Raw genomic sequence first — 17156 nt, 5'->3', positions numbered from 1 at the left:
GGCGACAGAGCAAGACTCCGCCTCAAAAAAATAAATAAAATAAAATAAAAAAGAGTACTTTTCAAACTCATAAAAATGTCTTTAAACATGTCCACTGTGCATGTGTTACCGCCCACAGAATATGCCCCCTGAGAAGGACTGCTCAGCACACTGGGCTCTGGATGACCCACCAGGCGCATGGATGTCAGCAGCCACCCTCTGCCAGGGCTGTGAGAATGGGGGAGGCTGTGCATGCTCATGGGGAGAGAGGGTAGGAGAAGTCCCTACAACCTTCTGCTCAGTTTCGCTGTCAACCTAAAACTGCTCTAAAAAATAAACTCTGTTTGAAAAAAGACTCTCAGAATGAAATCATTTAGGAAATTAAAGGTATGGTCAGACAGGTCTAAGAAAGGCTACGCAGACCTTCTTCTGTGAAACAGTGCTTCAAAACAAACCTCAGCTGGGTGCAGTGGCTTACGCCTGTAATCCCTGCACTTTGGGAGGCCGAGGCAGGCGGATCACTTGAGGTCAGGGGTTCGAGACCAGCCTGGCCAACATGGCGAAACCCCGCCACTACTGAAAATACAGAAATTAGCCGGGTGTCGTGGCAAGCAAGTGTAATCCCAGCTACTCAGAAGGCTGAGGCAGGAGACTCGCTTGAACTCGGGAGGTGGAGCTTGCAGTGAGCCAGGCTCGTGCCACTGACTCCAGCCTGGGAGACGGCAAGACTCAGTCTCAAAAAACAAAACAAAACAAAAACCACAAATCTCTCTTGTGGATGAAAAATTCTAATTAGGTGACGAATAAAAGATGAGTCTTGGCCGGGCGCAGTGGCTCACACCTGCAATCCCAGCACTTTGGGAGGCCAAGGCGGTGGAACACGAGGTCAGGGGTTAGAGACCAGCCTGACCAACATGGTGAAACCCCATCTCTACTAAAAATACAAAAATTAGCCAGCACGGTGGTGTGCACCGGTAGTCCCAGCTACTCGGGAGGCTGAGGCAGAAGAACGGCTTGAACCTGGGAGGCGGATCATGCCACTGAGAGCGAGACTCCGTCTCAGGAAAAAAGAAAAAAAAGGAAAAAAAAAAAAAAAAAAAGATGAGTCTTGACCACATGACATGTAAGTAGCAAGCTGTTAGAGCAGGAAACAAAGGCTCACCTCCACAGCCCCCGAGGCGGGGAGAAGGCATAGCACCTGACCTGCGGGTAGGCGGCTCTGAGCATGGTGGCCAGCAGGGCGGCCGCCCCACCCCCGAGGCTGTGGCCCACGATGACCAGCCGGTACTCCTAGAAGACAGACAGCAGATGAGGCGAAGGGTAAAAACAACAGCTCCAGAGAGAACAAGGAAAGAAAGTTAACTAATATCTCACGGGAGCAACGCTGAAGGCTTGGCTCAAAATCCCGTCATTGATGAGTCGTCGGTAAACATATCTGGCAGCTTGAGAAATACCCTAAAAACACAGACAAAGAAGGTAGTTAATCCTCAGACAAGGCAGGCCCAGAGGAGACTCCAGATGGGAGGACGCTGTGCACTGACGTGTGAGTCTCTCCCGGGATCTGAGATCACAGGCTCAGCAGCCACATCCATCGTGCATGGCTGTGCTCCTGGCCCCTTGCACAGAGCCTGACATGAAGCACGGTGCTTCATGCCTGTAATCCCAGCACTTTGGGAGGCCAAGGCAGGAGGATCACTTGAGCCCAGAAGTTCAAGACCAGCTTGGGCAACACAGTCTCTACTAAAATAAAAATACAAGACCAGCCTCGATCCTGTCTCTACTCAAAAAAATAAATAAATAAATAAATAAAAAATAACCAGGCTTGGTGGCGAGCGCCTATAGTCCAGCTCCTCGGGAGGCTGAGGTGGGAGGATCGCTTGAGCACAGAAAGTTCAGGCTGCCGTGAGTCACGACTGCACCCCTGGGCAGCAGAGTGAGACCCTGTCCCACCCCCAAAAAACCCAAAAACAACGAAACATCTTTCCACAGATACATTTCTGTGGCTTTGTCTGTAGCTACACCGTTTTGTGCTGTGTGAACATATCACAATTCACTTCAGCCAAGTTCCTATGGCTGGTCAGATTTAGACTTTTTAAATGACATTTAAACATAAAGTTCTAGAGCTGGGCTTACACCTGCAATCCTAGCTATTTGGGAGGCTGAGGCAAGAGGATAACTTGAGCCCATGAGGTTGAGACCAGCCTGGGCAATGTAGCAAGACCCCATTTCTCTAAAACAACAAAATTCATAAAGTTCTGAATCAAAGAAGCTGATAAGCATCCACTGTTCCTGCAAAGGTAAAACTGAGTGAGTTCTGGGGTAGTCAGGTTTGGCTTTAACTTAAAAAAATAAATAAAATTTTATTTATTTATGAATGAATGAATGATAGAGTCTTGCTCTGTCGCCCAGGCTGGAGTGCAGTGGTGCGATCTCCACTCATTGCAACCTCTGGCTCTCAGGTTCAAGCGATGCTCCTGCCTCAGCCTCCTGAGTAATTGGGATTACAGGTGCATGCCACCACGTCCAGCTAATTTTTGTATTTTTAGTAGAGACAGGGTTTCACCATATTGGCCAGGCTAGTCTCGAACTCCTGACCTCATGATCCGCCCGCCTCAGCCTCCCAAAGTGGTGGGATTACAGGCGTGAGCCACTGCACCTGGCCCTGACGGCACTTCTTTTTTTTTTTTTTTTTTTTTTTTTTTTTTTTTTTTTGAGGCGGAGTCTCGCTCTGTCGCCCAGACTGGAGTGCAGTGGCCGGATCTCAGCTCACTGCAAGCTCCACTTCCCGGGTTTACGCCATTCTCCTGCCTCAGCCTCCCGAGTAGCTGGGACTACAGGCGCCCGCCACCGCGCCCGGCTAGTTTTTTGTATTTTAGTAGAGACAGGGTTTCACCATGTTAGCCAGGATGGTCTCGATCTCCTGACCTCGTGATCCGCCCGTCTCGGCCTCCCAAAGTGCTGGGATTACAGGTGTGAGCCACTGCACCTGGCCCTGACGGCACTTCTTAACAAATCCCCAGATGTCCTTTCTCCCTCTTGCGACGGTGGGATGCAGTCAACTCCAGGCGACACTGGGCACCTACTGTGTGGCTGGCGCCGGGCAGGCAGAGCCCAGCAGGATGTGGAGTAAGCTGCTGCCGGCGAGCCTCCCCGGCACACATCCAACAACAAAACGCCAAGGCCCTTTCGGCCGCATGGATTTGGAGTCTGATTACTGTGGACAGCGTCGGAGCCAAACTCAGCGCAACCTGGCACTAATGAAGCCAAGAGCACGGGACAGGCCCTGAGCAGCAGCCTTCCCGACCCAAGGGATGAACTGTCACTAAAATATGGACACAGCACGCGGGGGCCTCAGCTGCCAGCCAGGCCGGGGGTCCTCAGCTTGTGGTCGTGTAAAGCCTCTGCCTGAGCAGATCCACCCAGGCCGAGCCCCCTGGCCCCTGATGGGTTTCTGGGGCATCTCTGTACTAACGCTTACAGTTCCTCCTTTCCTCACACACACCCAGTAACAGTCAAACTGGAGTCTTTTGTGAACTGGCATACAAAAAAGACAGCAAAGGGCTGGGCGTGGTGGCTCACGCCTGCAATCCCAGAACTTTAGAAGGCTGAGGCAAGAGGACTGCTTGAGCCAGGAGTTCAAGACCAGCCTGGGCAACATAGTGAGACCCCCATCTCTAAAAAATACAAGGTAAAAAATTAGCCAGGCATGGTGGCACACGCCTGTAATCCCAGCTACCTGGGAGGCTGAGGTGGGAAGATCACTTGAGCCTGGGAGATGGAGGCTGCAGTGAGCTATGATTACACCATTGCACTCTAGCCTGGGTGACAGAGCAAGACCCTGTCTCAAAAACAAAAACAGTCCGGGCACAGTGGCTCAAGCCTGTAATCTCAGCAATTTGGGAGGCTGAGACGGGCAGATCATGAGGTCAAGAGATCGAGACCATCCTGGCCAATATGGTGAAACCTCGTCTCTATTAAAAATACAAAAATCAGCTGGGTGTGGTGGCGGGCGCCTGTAGTCCCAGCTGCTGGGGAGGCTGAGGCAGGAGAATGACTTGAACCCGGGAGGCAGAGGTGGTAGTGAGCTGAGATGGCACCACTGCACTCCAGCCTGGCCAACAGAGCAAGACTCCATCAGAAAGAAAGAAAGAAAGAAAGGAAAGAAAGAAAGAAAAGAAAGAAAAGAAAGAAAAGAAAGAAAGAAAGAAAGAAAGAAAGAAAGAAAGAAAGAAAGAAAGAAAGAAAAGAAAAAGAGAGAGAGAAAAAAGAAAAAGAAAGAAAAAAGAAAGAAAGAAAGAAAAGAGAAAGAGAGAGAAAGAAAGAAAGAAAGAAAGAAAGAAAGAAAGAAAGAAAGAAAGAAAGAAAGAAAGAAAGAAAGAAAGAAAGAAGGAAGGAAGGAAAGAAAGAAGGAAAGAAAGAAGGAAAGAAAGAGGCCAGTGACAAAAGGACAAATCCTGTACGATTCCACTTCTGTGAGGTTCCCAGAAGAGACGACTTGTAGAGACAAAGTAGAACAGAGGTTCCCAGAGGCCGTGGAAGGCAGGAAGGGGAAGTGAGTGGTGATGGGTTCAGAGCTTGTGCTGGGGGTGCTGGGACTGGACATGGGCACACGGCACTGTGAACGCGCTGAATACCCCGAACTGCGCACTAACCACCAACAAACAGTGACACTGACCAATGTGTGTCAGGAACATCTCACCACAGTTACAGAAAACGCCCAAAACTAGAAACTCCGCCCCTCTTCTCTGGGCGGGGCGTTTTCTTTCATTTGGGAGGAGCTGAGGCAACCTCATGCATAGCACAGTGAGAGTGAAACTGTGAACTTGGCACCGTGACATCTGCCATCTGCACAGAGAACGTGTGAATGACCCGGCAGAGTGCCAGCAGGGTGGGCCTGCCTCCTGAGGGCCTGGTGCTCACTCTCTGCTGCTCTGAGCCGTGATGAAGCTTTTCTTCACCATGAGAATGTACTACTTGAAATAATTCAGAGGGGGCTGGGTGTGGTGGCTCACGCCCGTAATCGCAACACTCTGGGAGGCTGAGGCAGGAGGATAACTTGAGCCCAGGAGTTCAAGACCAGCCTGGGCAACACAGGGAGACTGCCTCTCAGCAAACACACAAAGAGAGAAGGAAAAGCCACAGAGCTGGGCTCAAACGCCCAACCTGGTACTTATTCTAGTAGCCACGAGACTTCAAGCAAGGTACTCGCTCTCTCTGAACAGGCTTCTCTCTCTTAGAACAAACAAAATCCCACAACCTCCCAGGGCTGCTGTGAGAATCAGCGCAGGAGGAACGGGCAGCGCTGTCTGCAGTTCCTGGCCGAGGTGCCCATCTGCAGCACGGTCAGCATTCACGGGAAAGACGCACGAGCCTGCGCTCATACCTTGTGTGCCAGGCGGTCCTGCACCTCACACTCCACGTCCAGCACCTCGCTCTCCGCTGACAGGTCCGTAAGGACGTCCTGTAAAAAGGGCGTTGCAGAAGCGGCCATCAGCCTGTGATGGGCAGGGTGGGAGAATGACAGGTGGTTCCTGCTCCTGACACTTCTGTGGAGGATGGCGGGGATGGTACCATCTCCTGGTTCAGTCCGGGACTGAACCCTGAACTCAGGAGGGAAACCCAGCTGTGGCTCCTGAGGGCCCCGACAGCGCGACCAGCTCTGGGCCAGGCGTGAAGAGTGGAGGGGATCATGGAGCGTGCCTAAGACACACCCTGCGCCTTCCCCATCACACACATATATTCTAAGGACTCCGCGGCACAGAGCCTGTACCAGGGTTTTGAACAAAGCCTGGTTCCTGTCCTCAGGAGCCCCATAACAGCTGAAACCATGGAGAGGGGGAGGCCCAGACTAGTGCTGCAGTGAGGGCCAGGCGGTGCCGAATCAGAGGACAGGGCACAGCCTAGGGGCGGGGCGGCTCCCTGGAGGAGGTGATGCCAGAGCCAGACCTGAAGGAAGAGGCTGTTGTGAAAGCAGAGAGGACAGGCGCGTCCTCCCCACAGGGGCAGCGGGACCACTGGCTGGGCCCCTGGACACGGCTCCACACCAGCCCTATTTGAAAAGGTCCACAGGTGAGTGCTGTGCGGCTGGGCTGGAGGCCCCAGCACTGGTGTCCAGGCTGCGGAGCAGGCAGGGGGAAGGCTGCTGGGTAAAGCACCCAGAGCTGTGATAAGAAACACAAACTTGCCAGGCCCAGGGGCTCACGCCTGTAATCCCAGCACTTTGGAAGGCTGAGGCGGGCGGATCATCTGAGGTCGGGAGTTCAAGACCAGCCTGACCAATGTGGAGAAACCCTATCTCTACTAAAAATACAAAATGAGCCGGCCGTGGTGGCAGGTGCCTGTAATCCCAGCTACGCAGGAGGCTGAGGCAGGAGAATCACCTGAACCCGGGAGGCGGAGGTTGCGGTGAGCTGAAATCACACCACTGCATTCCAGCCTGGGTGACAGAGTGAAACTCTGTCTGGAAAAAAAAAAAAAAAAAAAAAAAGGAAACAGAAACTTGATGTTAAAGGCAGTGGGCCCAGTAACAGAAAAGCACGAAATCACGTCCTCTGCAGCCACCGAGGCAGCTGCGGGCCATCATCCTCGGCGAATTAACACAGACACAGAAATGCAAACACCACATGGTCTGATGTGACAATGGAAGCTCAACACTGGGTTTTCATGGACACAAAGAGGGGAAAATAGACGCCGGGGCCACTAGAGGAGGGCGGGGGAAGGGCTGAAAACCTAAGCACTGGGTACTGTGCTCAGTACCTGGGAGACAGGATCAACGGCACCCCAAACCTCAGCATCACCTGGTATACCCAGCTACAAACCTGCACATGTACTCTCTGAATCTAAAGTACAAGTTGGAATTAAAAAAAGAAAATTTAAAGACACATCAATAAAGGCAATGGGAAGCCACTGGAGGTTTCTGAGTAGGACGGTAAGATCCGACCCGTGTTCTCGAGTGAGTACTCGGTGGACAGGACAATGGACAGATGCTGAGGTGAGTGGATGGCTACAGCCCAGGAGGTCGAGACCAGCCTGGGCAACATAGTGAGATCCTGTCTCTACGAAAATAGAAAAAATAGCCGGGTGTAGTGGCACATGCCTGTAGTCCCAGCTACTTGAGAGGCTGAGGTAGGAGGATCACTTGAGCCCAAGAGGTGGAGGCTGCAGTGAGCTGATTGTACCATCGTACTCCACCCTGGGCAACAGAGCAAGACCCTGTCTCAGAAACAAACAATCAGACTGTGGAGAAGAGAGACTAGACAGGGACGGAGATGGGAAGCTAGAGGACTGGGGCCAGAAGTGGGGCCACGGCGGTGGAAATGGAGAGAGGGCCACACAGGTGGGGCAGGAACTTCACACACAGCAGACAGGGCGCACAGAAGCCACAGACGATGCCAGTGCTTCTTTAGTCTTGCTCTGTTCACCAGGCTGGAGTGCAGTGGCGCGATCTCAGCTCACTGCGACCTCCACCTCCTGGGTTCAAGGGATTCTCCTGCCTCAGCCTCCCAAACAGCTGGGATTACAGGCACCGTACCCAGCTAATTTTTTTTTTTTTTTGAGACTGAGTCTTGCTCTGTCTCCAGGCTGGAGGGCAGTGGTGCGATCTTGTCTCACTGCAAGCTCCGCCTCCCGGGTTCAAGTGATTCTCCTGCCTCAGCCTCCTGAGTAGCTGGGACTACAGGCGCCTGCCACCACGCCCGGCTAATTTTTTGTATTTTTAGTAGGGACGGGGTTTCACCATGTTGGCCAGGATGGTCTCAATCTCTTGACCTCCTGATCCACCCACCTCAGCCTCTCAAAGTGCTGGGATTACAGGTGCCACTGCTTCTTAAATGGGCAACGGGGGGACGCTGGCAGAGCTGACATGAACAGAGCACCCTCTGGGAGGAGCAGCCCTGTGAGGAGTGTGGCTTCTCTGGTGCCTCCTGGGAGAGCCAGATGGCTCCTGAAGATGCAGGTTTGGGGTCCTGGCCCCGGACCTGGGAGGCTGCCGCAGAGCCAGTTGGGAGCAGAAGAGGGCCGAGCGCACAGGCTCTGGATTCTCAACACATTTTCTGGGTCAGCAGAGAACGGGAAGTGAGACTGAGGAGTGGCCAGGAGGAAACCGGAATTGAGAGAAGAAAGCTTCGACAAGGAAAGCGTCGCCTGGCATCTCCAAGGGGCACAGGAGGATGGGCTGAGGAAGACAGAAGAGGGGCCATGGGCTGGGGATGGATGTAGGCAGTCCTGGCTGCACCTGGAGAATGGCAGGCCATGAGGGGTATGAGGACCCAAACCCGGAGCTTGCAGCGGGGCTGGTGGCCAGAGGCGTGACTCTCACTCTCGGGAGCAAGACTGACTCACTGCCGCCATCTGGCTCTGGTGCAGGAATTCCACCGGAGGGCTCCCGGGTGTGGGGCCTGGCTGGGCACAGGGAAGATAGGCAAGAGGGGGCCAAGCAGGTGCTCTCTTGGAGCTCCCATGGGGGGGGCCAACCTGCCAGCCGCTCTGCTGCTGACAATTCTCAGTGAAAACGAAACAGCTTCATCCCTTTTTGCAAAGACAGTATTTCCCAACCCTGGGCTCACATCCTCATTTTCTGTCCTCAGCCTTTTCCCGCATCTCATGCGGTTACTGACGGTTTTCCCCAGCCGAGCATCTGTGTGCTCCCGCCCCTGCACCCCACTCCCAGGGCTGGAAAGTCAAGTTCCAACGTTACCTGCAGAGACATGGTCCCCCTCACAGCGACGACAACAGACTCTTTCCTGTGATCCAGAGCCACTATAAACGGCAGCTCATAAACCTGCAGGAGCAAGAAACAAGCATGGAGCCTCAACAGTGAGCAAGTGCACCAGCATGCGAAGTCAGAGCCCTGTAGTGTCTGCGGTGACAGCCCAATCCTGCGGCACAGAGAGGAGGGGACGCCGCCTCTCTCCACTCATGCCCACTACCCAGTGGGACCCGCTCTGGCAAGGACTGGCCTTCATAAACCACGCTGCTCAACAGGAAAAAGGATCTTTGTTTTCTTAGCCTCTCTCTGACCTCCCCAGAGACTGGGATTTAACTGACCCAGGGTGCAGCCTGGACTTCAGTAGTATTAAAAGCTCCTCAAGAGGGTCTCTTGGGCAGCGAAGTGTGAGAGCCGTCCGTCGGCACCAGCAGGCCCCCATGGCTGTGCGGGTGAGAACCACCTGGAGAGATCCCGAGCCACACTGGGCACACAGCACTGCAGCCACACACAGCTGGCTTTTTCTCTTGAGACACAGTCTCGCTCTGTCGCCCAGGCTGGAGTGCAAATGTGCAATCTTGGCTCACTGCAACCTCCGCCTCCTGGATTCAAGTGATTCTCCTGCCTCAGCCTCTCGACCAGCAGGGACTACAGGCGCCCGCCACCACGCCCAGCTAATTTTTGTATTTTTAGTAGAGATGGGGCTTCACCATATTGGCCAGGCTGGTCTTGAACTCCTGACCTTGTGATCCGTCTACCTTGGCCTCTCGAAGTGCTGGGATTACAGGTGTGAGCCGCTGTGCCCAGCCCACGGCTGGCTTTTGCAGCTTCTCCCCAGGTGACAGTGACCCCCCCCGAGTGCCAGACCTGCTGCACTACACTACTGATGGAACTCATGACCCAGGACAGCGACACAAACCCCGGAAGCCAGGCAGAATTAATACTGAGGGACTTCACTGCCCCTCGATAGAAGGGTGAGATAAGAAATGCAGCGCGCTATCTCTGATGAAGACGTCTCTATCTTACGTGAAACCTGGGTTCTGAACCTGCACCAGGGCATCTGTGTGGCTTCCCCAGGGTCTGTGGCTGGCCCCTCTGAAATGGTACACAGGACTTAGGAGTGTGTTTGTGTATCTATGAATTACGGGAATAATAATTCAAAACTTCCATCAGAATCTCTAAGGGCTCCAGGACCCAAAAGAAGTGAAGAGCTGCCGCCTACAGTGTCCATACCTTGTCGTGGAAGCTGACGTGGATGAAGTCCCTGTACTGCAGCCCTGTCGTGTGCAGGATGGAGCCGAAGTGACAGTTGAGCTGATCGCCTCCGACCAAGTCATAGTCTGTGGTTCTGCTTCTGCAACTAAAAAAATGAGGCCAAAGACATTACTGTGCCGAGCAGAGCCACTCAGCAAGGAATGTCCGTCCTAACTGCCACATTTTCCCAGAGACGCGAGGACCAGAGCGGACAATTCTCCGGACTTAGCCTGGCTGACATGGAATAGCTTTTTAAAACTTATTTGATTGATTGATTGAGATGGAGCCTCACTCTGTCACCCAGGCTGGAGTATAGTGGTACAATCTCGGGTCACTGCAACCCCTGCCTCCCGGGTTCAAGCGATTCTCCTGCCTCAGCCTCCTGAGTAGCTGGGATTACAGGCACGCGCCACCACGCCCGGCTAGATTTTGTATTTTTAGTAGAGCAGTGTTTTGCCATGTTGGCCAGGCTGGTTTTAAACTCCTGACCTCAGGTGATCTGCCCATCTTGGCCTCCCAAAGTGCTGGGGTTACAAGCGTGAGCCACTGCACTGGGCCTCGAATGGCTTATTAAAGATAATACTTCTCGGTTGGGCGTGGTGGCTCAAGCCTGTAATCCCAGCATTTGGGAGGCCAAGGTGGGCAGATCACAAGGTCAGGAGATCCAGACCATCCTGGCTAACACGGTGAAACCCCGTCTCTACTAAAAATACAAAAAAAAAAAAATTAGCTGGGTGTGGTGGTGGGCACCTGTAGTCCCAGCTACTTGGGAGGCTGAGGCAGGAGAATGGTACGAACCTGGAAGGTGGAGCGTGCAGTGAGCTGAGATCACGCTACTGCACTGCAGCCTGGGCAACAGAGCAAGATTATGTCTCAAAAAAAAAAAAAAAAAAAAGGATAATACTTCTCTGTGTACAGACGTCTTGAGTAGAGTTCTGACTTCTGGCATCATGTTAATGATTTCCATATTCAAAAAATTAATCAACAAGGATGGGCAGGTCCCTAAAACTGAATGCCAACAGAAGTAGGTAAACCAAACCTGTCCAAATGAACAACACAGTCAACTCTGGAGAAAACAAATAAGAAATCATAGAAGTAACTTTTGAGTACCGTACTCCATGTTTAAAAACAAAAAGAGGCTGGGTGCAGTGGCTCACACCTGTAATCCTGGAACTTTGGGAGGTCGAGGCAAGTGGATCACCTGAAGTCAGGAGTTCGAGACCAGTCTGGCCAACATGGTGAAACCCTATCTCTACTAAAAATACAAAACTGAGCTGGGGTGGTGGCGGGTGCCTATAATCCCAGCTACTCGGATGCTGAGGCAGGAGACTCGCTTGCACCCAGGAGGCGGAGGTTGCGGTGAGCTGAGATTGCGCCACTGCACTCCAGCCTGGGCAACAGAGCGAGACTCCATCTCAAAAAATTAAATTAAATTAAATTAAAAGAACTACAAACAAATTGCAAACTCTACTTAGCAGATGCCCTTTTTGTAATGGAACTGGGTATAGGAATTCTCAAACTATTTTGTTAGTAATGGGGGACTGAGCGTGGGTAACTCACGCTGATTTGCTGCGGGTCAGGCTTCTCTTTGCAGAAATGATGTGGAGAAGCAAAGAGAAACTCTGGGACTTTGGATTAGAATTAAAAGATATTAGGGCCAGGTGACTGATGCCCGTGATGCCAGCACTTTGGGAGGCTGAGGCGGAAGGATCGCTCAAGTGTTGGAGACCAGCCTGGGCAACAAAGCAAAACTGTCTCTAAAAGAAATTTATTAATTTAAAACATTTAAAAAAATTATCCGGGTCTGGCAGCGCATGCCTGCAGTCCCAGCTACTTGGAAGGCTGAGGTGAGAGAATCTTGTCTCTTAAAAGACAAACAATAAAAAGGTATTAGTATCATCTTATAATCTTTAAAATAAATACATAGGCCAGGTGTGGTGGCTTACACCTGTAATCCCAGGACTTTGGGAGACAGAGGCAGGAGGATAACTTGAGCCCAGGAGGTTGAGGGTACGGTGCTACAGTAAGCCATGATGATACCACTATACTCTAGCCTGGGCAATGGTCCCAAGAAGGGAAGTGCTCAAAACAAGACAGGGTCATATGAAAAGAACATAGGAGCCAGTCTGCAGGACAAAATCTGGGACATTTTGAGCATCAAATAAACACTGTACTTACTATAAATGAACAGTAATAATTACAAGCCACTGAATTTAAGAATCTATAAATCCATATTGACAATAAGATGTAGGGATAAAAAGCTCTTTTTTATAGGAGAATGACAATTAATGTAGAAGAAATGATGAATTTAGAAAAATCACAATTTTGGCCAGGTGCAGTGGCTCACGCCTGTAATCCAACCACTTTGGGAGGCCGAGGCGGGTGGATCACCTGAGGTCAGGAGTTCGACCAGCCTGGCCAACATAGCGAAAACCCATCTCTATTAAAATACAAAACTTAACTGAGTATGGTGGCGCGAGCCTGTAATCCCAGCCACTCGGGAGGTTGATGCAGGAGAATCACTTGAACCTGGGAGACGGAGATTGCAGTGAGCCAGGATCACAAGACTCCATCTCAAAAAAGGAAAGGAAAGGAAAAGGAAAGGAAAAGGAAAGGAAAGGAAAGGGAAAGAAAGATCACAATTTTGCCACCATCCTGGTAATAAGTGATTCAGACAAGAATCAATGGATGCTGTACTGCCAGATGAGAATTCAGAGAGGGACAGGACATTTATTTACTTGTTTTTTATAGGGATAAAAAGCTCTTTTTTATAGGAGAATGACAATTAATGTAGAAGAAATGATGAATTTAGAAAAATCACAATTTTGGCCAGGTGCAGTGGCTCACGCCTGTAATCCAACCACTTTGGGAGGCCGAGGCGGGTGGATCACCTGAGGTCAGGAGTTCGACCAGCCTGGCCAACATAGCGAAAACCCATCTCTATTAAAAATACAAAAACTTAACTGAGTATGGTGGCGCGAGCCTGTAATCCCAGCCACTCGGGAGGTTGATGCAGGAGAATCACTTGAACCTGGGAGACGGAGATTGCAGTGAGCCAGGATCACAAGACTCCATCTCAAAAAAGGAAAGGAAAGGAAAAAGGAAAGGAAAAAGGAAAGGAAAGGAAAGGGAAAGAAAGATCACAATTTTGCCACCATCCTGGTAATAAGTGATTCAGACAAGAATCAATGGATGCTGTACTGCCAGATGAGAATTCAGAGAGGGACAGGACATTTATTTACTTGTTTTTTATTTTGTTTTGGTTTTTGTTTTTGTTTTTTTGAGACAGTCTTGCTCTGTCGCTCAGGCTGGAGTGCAACGGCTGTGATCGCCACTCACTGCAACCTCCAACTCCCTGGTTCAAGCGATTCTCCCGCCTCAGCCTCCCAAGTAGCTGTGATTACAGGTGTGCGCCACCACACCCAGCTAATTTCTATATTTTTAGTAGAGAAGGGGAGTCATCATGTTGGTCAGGATGGTTTTGAACTCTTGACCTCAGGTGATCCGCCCACCTTGGCCTCCCAAAGTGCTGGGATTATAGGCATGAGCCACTGCACATGGTGAGATATAGACATATACATTTATTTATTTTATTTATCTATTATTTTTTCTGAGACGGAGTCTCACTGTCTCCCAGGCTGGAGTGCAGTGGTGTGATCTCGGCTCACTGCAAGCTCCACCTCCCGGGTTCATGCCACTCTCCTGCCTCAGCCTCCCAAGTAGCTGGGACTATGGGCACCCACCACGATGCCCAGCTAATTTTTTGTATTTTTAGTAGAGACGGGGTTTCACCACGTTAGCCAGGATGGTCTCAATCCACCCGCCTCGGCCTCCCAAAGTGTTGGGATTAGAGGTGTGAGCCACCGCGCCCAGCCTATTTATTTTTTAAGACAGGGTCTCCCTCTGACACCTAGGCTGGAGTGCAGTGGCGCAATCCCGGTTCACTGCAACCTCAGCCTCCTGGGCTCAGGTGTTTCTCCTGCCTCAGCCTCCCAAGTACCTGGGACTACAGGTACACACCGTTACACCCAGCTAATTTTTATATTTTTAGTGAGATGGAGTTTTGCCAGGTTGCCCAGGCTGGTCTCAAACTCCTGAGCTCAAGTGATCCACCTGCCTCAAACTCCCAAAAAGCTGGGATTACAGGTTTAAGCCACCATGCCTGGCCCCGGACAAGATATTTAAATGATTTCAAGGCTGGCAGTCACCACCTCAGCCAAGCAATCGTTAATATCACCAGAAACGGGACAAACCAGCATCGTGTATCCCCCGATATGATACACTAGGAAGGATGTTTGTCATGGACCATTCCCGCCAAAAATGCAAAATGTAAATCTAATCACAGGGAAACCATCACACAAATGCAAATCGAGGGCCCTTCTACAAAATATCCGCACAGTCCTCTTCAAAATGTCAATATCACGAAACGAAAGAATGGCTGAGAAACTTACAACTTGAAGGAGACCAGAGACATGGAAACTAGATGCAATGCATCATCCTGGAATGGAAAAAGAATTGCTAAAAAGGGTATTACTGAGTTTGGGCACAGTGGCTCACACCTTGTCATCCCAGAACTATGGGAGGCTGAGGCAGGCAGATCACTCGAGGTCAGGAGTTCGAGACCAGCCTGGTCAACATGGGGAAACCTCATCTCTACTAAACATACAAAAATTACCTGAGGCCGGCCCTGGTGGCCGACGCCTGTAATCCCAGCACTTTGGGAGGCTGAGGCAGGCCAATCACGAGGTCAGAAGTTCCAGACCAGCCTGACCAACATGGTGAAACCCCATCTCTACTAAAAATAGAAAATTAGCCGGGCCTGGTAGCAGGCACCTGTAATCCCAAATACTCAGGAGGCTGAGCCAGGAGTACCACTTGAGCCTGGCAGGCAGAGGTTGCGGTGAGCTGAGGTTGCACCACTGCACTCCAGCCTGGGCAGCAAGAGTGAAACTCTGTCTCAAAAAGGGAAAAATAAAATGGTTCAGGGAAAAAAAAACAAGTGTGTGTGTCTGTATACATATATATAGAGATACATATAGGATGTTTGTCATGGACAACATGTGATGGATATATATATAGAGAGAGAGAGAGAGAGAGAGTGATACAGCACGTGACCAGATGAGTCACAGCTGGTGACTCTAGGTAAAGGATCCATGGGAGTTCTTCGCACTGTTCTTGCAAGTTTTTGAAATATCTCAAAATAGAAAGCCTTTTTGTTTCAGGGAAATATGGCTATGGAGGCTGAGACTGTGCCAACCCACCAGTCACCACCAATCCTGCACAGCCCCGTGAGGGGGTTTCTGTAGATGTAGAGAGGCCACCCGTAGGCCGCTGCTGCAAACTGCATGTAATGATGGCAGTTTTCTAATTCTGCATCCAGATCAGCTTCCTGCAAGAGAAGGACAAAAACTACTGTTTATTAAGGGAACTCCCGACACAGTGGATCGACACACTGAGACCTGAAACCTGAACTCTAACTCCCGACTCTTTCTGCTCCTTCACTGAACAGAACCCTCAGATGCCCACAGGCAAAACTGCTCCTTCAATACAGACTGACATGGACTCCTCATATTTTTTGTTTGTTTTTTGAGACAGAGTCTCGCTCTGTCGCCCAGGCTGGAGCGCAGTGGCACAATCTTAGCTCACTGCAACCTCCGCCTCCCAGGTTCAAGCAATCCCCCTGCCTCAGCCTCCCAAGTCGTTGGGATTACAGGCGCCCACCACCACGCCCGGCTAATTTTTGTATTTTTAGTAGAGACGGGGTTTCACCGTGTTGGTCAGGCTGGTCTCGAACTCCTGACCTCAGGTGATCAACCCGCCTCGGCCTCCCAAAGTGCTGGGATGACAGGCGTGAGCCACCACACCTGGCCTGACTCCTCATTTTATAGGAACACAGCAAGCACGGGGGAAGTTAACAGTAAAAAACACTCCAATGACTTTCCTGGTGTCTTTGCTGAAATGAGCCAGGGCTTCCTATCTAGATGCCTGACACTAGTACATTTCCATGCCTCTGCCACACACGAGCTGCCAAGAACTGAGTGGCTTAACCTGGAGCAGTGAAAATGTATACCGTCTATGCGCAATTTTCTCTCTCAAAAACATAACAACCTGTAGCAGGAAAACTATGACCAAGCAAAGCTGAACTGTTTCTGCCCCCAGCCCCAGAGAAGAAAGCAAACACGCCCAGGGAGAATTGCAGTCCCCATCCCAGGAGGAATTGTTCTCATACATAGAATTGAACAGCAAATTTCCTCAAACACAAACTTTCAAAGATATGATGGATGTGGCCGGGTGCAGTGGCTCACGCCTGTAATCCCAGCACTTTGGGGGGCTGAGGCTGGCAAATCACTTGAGGCCAAGAGTTTGAGACCAGCCTGGCCAACACGGTGAAACCCCGTCTCTACTAACAATACAAACACCACAATACAGGTGGTGGTGCACACCTGTAGTCCCAGCTACTATGGAGGCTAAGGCAGGAGAATTGCCTCAAGTCAGGAGGTGGAGGTTGCAGTGAGATGAAATTGCGCCACTGCACTCCAGCCTGGGCGACAGAGTGAGACTCCATCTCAAAAAATAAAATAAAACAAAAAGATACGATGGATGATAAAGTGGCCAGGAATGGGTTCCCACTACCTGAACTCCAGGTGATATGAAGATGCCTCACCTGACAGATGATACCATACAACCAGTGGAAGCCGCCAATCAGATTCCAACCCAACTGCTAATGAAACTGCTGTAGAGTCCTAGCTTAGTACCTAGGTGAAAATATAATCTCTACAACAAACTTTCGTGACATGAGTTTACCTGTATAACAACCCTGTTTAGGTACCCCTGAACCTAAAAGAAAAGTTACAAAAATGATTTTAAAAAATATTTTAAAATAGGCCCGGTGTGGTGGCTCATGCCTGTAATCCCAGCACTTTGGGAAGCCGAGACAGGCAGATTCCCTAAGGTCATGAGTTTGAGATCAGCCTGGTCAACACGGCAAAACCCCGTCTCTACTAAAAACGCAAAACATTAGCCAGGTGTGGTGGCACATCCCTGTAATCCCAGCTACTCGGGAGGCTGAGGCAGGAGAATCACTTGAACCTAGGAGGTGGAGGCTGCAGTGAGCCAACTGTGCCACTGCACTCCAGCCTGAGCAACAAGAGCAAAACTCCATCTCAAAAAAAAAAGAAAAGAAAGAAAAGAAAAAGAAAAAAGGAAAGGGGAGGCCGGG

At 50.7% G+C, this 17156-nt stretch overlaps 1 protein-coding gene across 3 annotated transcripts in view; it reads right to left on the bottom strand.

Moving 5' to 3' along the window:
* DAGLB (diacylglycerol lipase beta) overlaps positions 1-17156 on the bottom strand; it is a 41328-nt gene that overhangs the window by 7825 nt on the left and 16347 nt on the right. For 2 of the 3 annotated variants that reach the window (XM_017864760.1, XM_017864761.1), the window contains exons 6-11: positions 15199-15326; positions 9917-10043; positions 8675-8758; positions 5363-5440; positions 1354-1434; positions 1142-1269 (exon numbers count right to left, since the gene is read on the bottom strand). In XM_017864760.1, the coding sequence (XP_017720249.1) occupies positions 1142-1269; positions 1354-1434; positions 5363-5440; positions 8675-8758; positions 9917-10043; positions 15199-15326 (626 nt within the window). The remainder of the gene's footprint in view (positions 1-1141; positions 1270-1353; positions 1435-5362; positions 5441-8674; positions 8759-9916; positions 10044-15198; positions 15327-17156) is intronic. The other variant, XM_017864762.1, reaches the window with a different exon arrangement.

The sequence above is a fragment of the Rhinopithecus bieti genome, unplaced genomic scaffold, assembly GCF_001698545.2.
Source record: "Rhinopithecus bieti isolate Rb0 unplaced genomic scaffold, ASM169854v2 scaffold_77662, whole genome shotgun sequence".
NCBI classification, from domain to species: Eukaryota; Metazoa; Chordata; class Mammalia; order Primates; family Cercopithecidae; genus Rhinopithecus; species Rhinopithecus bieti.
This window is presented reverse-complemented; position numbering and strand designations above follow the sequence as displayed.